Raw genomic sequence first — 7,055 nt, 5'->3', positions numbered from 1 at the left:
ATTGTAAAGCGCTTTGGATAAAAGCGCTATATAAATGCATTTACCATTTACAAAAGTTGACCCTGATGTTAATATTTTATGTATTTTAACTAATGCTGTAGATTGTTGAATGAATGAAAAGTTTATTTAACAGATTGCATAATGGGTACAATAAAGTATGGCTCAATACACACAATTGTTAAGGGGATGCAGACCAGAGAAAGACGTTTGTCTTGTTTACATCAGGGTCCCCCATTTTCAATTAATATTCATATATGTTCAAATTCATTAACGGCACACTACTGTATATTCATAATTGAATGTAGTTGATTCACCTGTTGTAAGACTGTGGTCTGTGGCTGTGGGCTATTCGCCGGATGCCTGTGCCAACATGGTCAATTCCGTATCTCACCTGCTTTGTTCGTAATTGTCGGGAAATGCCTAAACGAGCTCGTCATTTAGAGTCAACCGTCGACTCGACATAACCCCCGTCTAAACCGGTACCGTCCGTCGACCGTGTGTCCGTGATTTCTCAAACACCTCATCCGTGACAGTGACGTGAGTCAGAGGGGGGAGTGGCTCTGTGGGGAGCGTCATAATGTAGGCGTGGCCACTCCACGTTGCTCCCGGAGCAAACTCCAAAAAACCAGGAGACTCGCGGAGGCTTCCCGCACAACAACACAGCAGCACGGAGCTCGAGCCCAGCCGGTGCGCGAGACACACACTGGCAGGTCGCGAGACGCGGGACTCACGAGACAGCGGCGGACGGTATACTGTACACGAGGATTATCAGCCCTGTCTTTCTGAGGGACGCGCGAGATGACATATTTTTCGATAAGACGGTTTTAGTTGAAGGTAAGAGACGTCAGTATCTTTATGGAACGGGAAAGCACGAACCGAACAGCATTGGCACGTCCTTCAGGCATGTGAAAAATCCGGAAACATAATTAAGCTATAGTGCAAATTGTGCGTGTGTGCGCGCGCCCGTTCGTGCGTGTGTTCATTTGTGTGCGTGTTTGAAAATGACACCTGTCCTCAAATCATTTCAATAAAAGCCTTGTTGTTATTTGTATTTCCATTGTAAACTATTGATCACTACACCTGCCTAGAGACCATTATCTCCATAAAGTGACCTGGTCAGTCCAGCTTCAGTAGCCTACATATAAAGCACTACACTTATTAAATATTTATTAATATAAGGAATGTTACTGTTATTGTAACCGATCCAATACATACACTTGTTTAGTCCTTTATTGTGACCTGGCAACTGTTTTATCATTCAACGGTCTTATGAACAGTTTATTAACTTGTACATGTGTGTCAGGTCCACTGCGCTTTCATAAAAGTGTTGCAAAGACTTCCCTTACAAAAATAATAAAGTATCATGGTAGTTTGATTCATTTTTTACCATGTTACCGTTATTAACCATGACCAAGAAATTGTGGGAATACAATGATAATTTTTTGGAAATACCATGTTATTTTGGTAAAAGTTGCAGAATTTGTCGTATACCTTTTGGAATTTGTAGACGGTAATTAAATACCTGAAATGAAGTATTGTGAATATTCAGCCTATTCATTTTGAAGCGGTTTAATCACAACTGTTGTCCTTTCCAAACAGTAACTGCTGCCGCTGCCAGACGAGCCTGCTCCTCTCCCTCTCCCGGACCGCTGTCCCGAGGCAGCTCTCGATGTGGGACACCGTCTCGTTGCTGTCGCCAGACTGAAATCGTCCAGGGTCAGGACCTCCCTCATGGCGGCCTTGCTCTTCGGGTTGCTGCTCTTCGCGATGCAGCCCCCCCCTCTCCCCTCCAGGCCCTCCTCCTCCTCGTTCCCCGCGGCTCCTTCTAACGGCACGGCCGGCGGCGGCCACCCCAACGGCACCCTCCAGCGGCTCCCCGACATCATCATCATCGGGGTGAGGAAGGGCGGCACGCGGGCGCTCATCGAGATGCTCAGCCTGCACAGCGTGGTGGCGGCGGCGGAGAACGAGGTGCACTTCTTCGACTGGGAGAGCCACTTCCAGAAGGGGCTGCCGTGGTACCTCAGCCAGATGCCCTACGCCCGGCCCGGCCAGCGCACGGTGGAGAAGACCCCGGCGTACTTCACCTCGGGCAAGGTGCCCCGGCGCGTGCACGAGATGAACCCCCGCATCAAGCTGCTGCTCATCCTGCGGGACCCCACGGAGCGCGTGCTGTCGGACTACACCCAGGTCTTCTACAACCGCATGCAGAAGCACAAGCGCTACCAGCCCGTGGAGTCGGTGCTGGTGAAGGACGGGCAGATCAACCTGGGATACAAGGCGCTCAACCGCAGCCTGTACTACTCGCACATGCAGAACTGGCTGCGCTACTTCCCGCGCGAGAGCATCCACGTGGTGGACGGGGACGAGTTGATCCGGGACCCCTTGCCCGAGATGAAACGGGTGGAGAGGTTCCTGAGGCTCGAGCCCCAGATCAACTCGTCCAACTTCTACTTCAATAAGACCAAGGGATTCTACTGCCTGAGGGACCACGGCGGTCGAGAGCGGTGTTTACACGACTCCAAGGGCCGCGCGCACCCCCGCGTGGCCCCCGCCATCCTCCAGAAACTCTACGAGTTCTTTCACGAACCCAACCAGAGGTTCTTCGAGCTGGTGGGTCGAACGTTCAACTGGAACTGAGCCGGATGCTGCGGGTCCTCCGGGGGCCAAGTCACGTCTTTTGCTCGAAGCGCCATAGCCCGTTTCCGTTGGGGGTTAGTATCAATAGCCCATCCCGTTAGTAATAGCCATCGCGTCTCTCGTACTAATAAACCAGGAGGAAGAGACAAAAAACGTAATGTAAACTGAATTTCAAGCTAAATCTATTTTTGTATTTGTAAAGCTGTCGAAGGCTATCGGGCCAAATATCAGAGCCGACTTGGACATCTCATTTAATAACATGCTGTCACTGCACCTCTTAACTTAATATATCCTCTCCTTTTTTCCCCCCTTGGCTTTGCCAACCATGTACACATCACAGCTCGACACTCTTTTGGAACATGCACTGCTATTACACTGGTAGTTCACTCAAAGCAGGTGACTAACTATCAAATTGGACAGTGTCGGTTAATATGTCAATTACTAAGTAGTACAAATCGGTTGAGTGTTTAGTGTTTTGTTGCATATGATGGGACTTATCTTTGTCTAACCATATGTTAGTGTACTGAAGGACCCTTTACTTGCTGCTATGTTTTCCTCGGTCACCACATGTCATACAGATTATTTCTGTATGTTCTTTTATTTTACTCAAAGGATTCCTTATTGAAGAGTCGATTAAGTATTATATTCCAGTCCATCATGTATTGCTGTTGCTATAAATGTAAATATAATAGATTTTCTTTTTAAAGTGAAGGATTAACACCATAATAAAGATGTATTTTATTTTTAGTTGTCAAATCAATTTGATTCATTTCTACATTAATCCTGTGTACATATTAGTCTTTTAAACAAAGGCGAATAACCATATAAGTCAGTTTTCAGAGGAGCAATGTTTTCAAACTTTATTATCTAAAGATGGTAAGTTAGAGTATTGTGTTAATTCATAGTTAAAGACAGTAGAGGTTGAGTACTTTATTATTTAAAGATGGTAAGTTAGAGTATTGTGTTAATTCATAGTTAAAGACAGTAGAGGTTGAGTACTTTATTATCTAAAGATGGTACGTTAGAGTGTTGTGTTCATTCATAGTTAAAGACAGTAGAGGCTGAGTACTTTATTATCTAAAGATGAGTTAGAGTGTTATGTTCATTCATAGTTAAAGACAGCACTTTATGGTGATATATCATTCACACTACACACTGATTTTACAACTGCAAATACATGGACTATCCAAAACAAATTAAAACAGACTTCTATGGTTCTTCAGTGCAAGAGTTCAATTGATATTTAGTTAAAATGATGTTGTTTCTGCTCATAGGCGGTGTCCACTCTGGGCATAATACGGGTGGACACTTGTTTTGAAAATAATATTGTTATAATGTTCAAGATTCAAGAGGTCTATTTGTCACATACACATCCAGGCATGTAGTGAAATGAAGGTGGCCATGCCACCAATAATAAGATAGAATAGATAATAAAATAGACATGATAAAGTAATAAGAATAAAATACAATACAGTGCAAAGCTAAGAAGCATTGTAACACTATTTACAATAATATACAATATACAGTTATGTATTTTTAAAGTGACCTTTTTTGTTATGTGTTTGTGTGTGAGGGTGTGTGTGTTCATGTGTGCTTGTGTGTGGAGAGATCAGTGGTCTGATGGCCTGAGGGAAGAAGCTGAGTCCGAGTCTCTCTGTTCTTATATTTCATTCTGTATATGTTCTTCATATACAGTATATAATAACAAAACAATGTGTTCCACAGCATGTGAGTTTACCATTGGCCCACGAGCACTGTGAACACGGTAATGAGATGAGGACGGTCACGGACATGTCAAACTGGAGGTTCCTGTTCAGCCCGCCCACAGCACAGAGATAGCAACAACAAAAATAAACACTATTGCTCTTCAGGGTAGAAGCTGCTCCTGAATATGATTTTGTGTCGCTGCTGCCTGTAGTTTTTCACCCACTTTGAGTAGCTGTTTGTATGAATACATTGCCCACACAGTTAAACGACTGCAGAGTAAATACTGTTATTATAAACAAGGATTAGTGCGAGTGGGCGGATATATAGGTAAAGTCAATACAAGCACAATTAAACAGTGGGGGGAAGTCAAACGGGAGGTTGTTAAATGCTTGCGGGTGTGATCATCACGGCTCTCTTTATATATTTATTTTTTAAAGAAAGCCAAGGATTATTTATTCAAATCTTTTTTTGCCACTTTGAAAACATCAACGGCACTGTCTCTCAAAGACATTCAAAGACCAAACATTGCTGTTTCACTATTTGAACGTGGCCTAGATTTCACTTTGTGTCGCAGACATCGTTAACCCCGTCATCTCATAACTGCACATGAAGCGTTCTAATGTCTCCCTCTCTTCTCTCTCTCTCTCTCTCTCTCTCTGCAGATGAAGCGTTCTAATGTCTCCCTCTCTTCTCTCGCTCTCTCTTCTCTCTCTGCAGATGAAGCGTTCTAATGTCTCCCTCTCTTCTCTATCTCCCTCTCTTCTCTCTCTGTAGATGAAGTGTTCTAATGTCTCTTCTCTCTCTCTTCTCTCTCTCTGTAGATGATGCATTCTAATGTCTCCCTCTCTTCTCTCTCTGCAGATGAAGCGTTCTAATGTCTCCCTCTCTTCTCTCTCTGCAGATGATGCGTTCTAATGTCTCCCTCTCTTCTCTATCTCCCTCTCTTCTCTCGCTCTCTCTTCTCTCTCTGCAGATGATGCGTTCTAATGTCTCCCTCTCTTCTCTCTCTGCAGATGAAGCGTTCGAATGTCTCTTCTCTCTCTCTTCTCTCTCTCTGCAGATGAAGCGTTCTAATGTCTCCCTCTCTTCTCTCTCTGTAGATGAAGTGTTCTAATGTCTCTTCTCTCTCTCTTCTCTCTCTCTGCAGATGAAGCGTTCTAATGTCTCCCTCTCTTCTCTCTCTGCAGATGAAGTGTTCTAATGTCTCTTCTCTCTCTCTTCTCTCTCTCTGCAGATGAAGCGTTCTAATGTCTCCCTCTCTTCTCTCTCTGCAGATGAAGCGTTCGAATGTCTCCCTCTCTTCTCTTCCTCTCTCAGGAGGGAACTCGGTACTCAAGTTATAGAATAGATCACTCACAATGAACATTTAGTTGGCCAAAAGTCAAAAATAGAATAGGAATAAGAATAAAAGAAAAATTCACAGTCAGAGATATACATTCTAAACAGTTGTTTTCACGTTACATATGGCTCACGTGTCTGGTGTGCAGTAATGCTGTCAACAACATGTTTGAGCAGGTCAGAGATAGGGAGGGATGGGGGGGGGGGGGGTGGAGGAGGTACTGAGGTATGTACTTTAATGTACCTGACTGCACAGACCTAGCATCACAGCCCCGTCTCGCAGTACTAATCAACCACAGGGAAACATCATGTACGTTATGTTATAGCCATAGGTAATATATTTATGTATTGTATATATAATACAATGTAATATGCATTATGTATTACAAATAAGTATATATATTACATATTAAAAATATTTAAACAGGGATCAAACCCTAACCTTAACCCTAACTTTATGTCTTAACCATAACCGTTAAACGAATGTTCAAACGAACCTTATCTCTTAACTATAATCATAGTTAGTGGTGAGAACACTCGCCCCCGCGACTGCAATGATGACTGTTGAACTCCTGGCTGCAGTGTTTGTTTTCGAATGATGCCGATACAATATGTAAACATATTAATTATGGCTATAACATAGCATACATTATTATTATTACCTTTCCATTAATTACTTTATTTGTGTTTTCTGGTGACTTTTCTGTGTTCTGGTTGTGTTGCTTTTGGTTGGGAAGGATTCGGGTAAAAAAAAAAAACACAATAACCTAAGCTCCGGACCTGGGGCGACAGGGCCTTCGCTGCAGCTGCCCCCACCCTCTGGAACGCCCTTCCCAACCATATCCGTCATGCAGACACTCTCATCAAACAAGCCCTCCAAACCCACCTTTTTACCCTTGCTTTCAACCCATTAACTTTTTGACCCCAACAATAGGGAGGTGTAGTGGTTACGTCATTGTTGTTTCCGGCCGGTCCACCTCGCTTGGAATTGCATTGTATTTCCAATGGACACATTTCTAAATCGTCTCGTTTTTAAAACAAATAAAGCATAAACATTTGCATGGTGTACCTTTCTGTGTGTATTCATCCACAATCTATAGCTCAACATGAAACAATTCGCAATTCATCGTAAAATAATTACGTATAATTTTATTTCAACCAAAAATGCTTAAACAATAATGTTAGTGATAGAAGGGAACTCATTTTGTGCAAAAATGGAAAGCTTGTCAATGTTCACAAGGCAGAATGATTACAATAGCCAATAATAAATGTCCCCAATGATAAATCCCTATACGGGTGGGCCGCACAGGAAACTAAAGTGACGTCAGACTACACCTCCCTATGAACAACCCATTTTTCTCTCTACTAAA

At 43.3% G+C, this 7,055-nt stretch overlaps 1 protein-coding gene across 1 annotated transcript; it reads left to right on the top strand.

Moving 5' to 3' along the window:
- Positions 1–652: 652 nt before the first annotated feature.
- On the top strand, positions 653–3,396 carry hs3st1 (heparan sulfate (glucosamine) 3-O-sulfotransferase 1). The gene is made up of 2 exons (XM_084331724.1): positions 653–834; positions 1,600–3,396. The coding sequence occupies exon 2, from the start codon at positions 1,732–1,734 to the stop codon at positions 2,638–2,640; it is 909 nt and encodes a 302-aa protein (XP_084187850.1). The 5' UTR covers positions 653–834; positions 1,600–1,731; the 3' UTR covers positions 2,641–3,396.
- Positions 3,397–7,055: the final 3,659 nt, after the last annotated feature.

The sequence above is a fragment of the Notolepis coatsorum genome (genome assembly GCF_963971535.1).
Source record: "Notolepis coatsorum genome assembly, chromosome: 16".
NCBI lineage: Eukaryota > Metazoa > Chordata > Actinopteri > Aulopiformes > Paralepididae > Notolepis > Notolepis coatsorum.
Note: the sequence above shows the minus strand (reverse complement) of the source record. Positions and strands in the feature narration are given on the sequence as shown.

Excerpts from the sequence above, each read along its gene's own strand:
- hs3st1 (XM_084331724.1), top strand. The coding sequence starts at position 1,732 with ATGGCGGCCTTGCTCTTCGGGTTGCTGCTCTTCGCGATGCAGCCCCCC.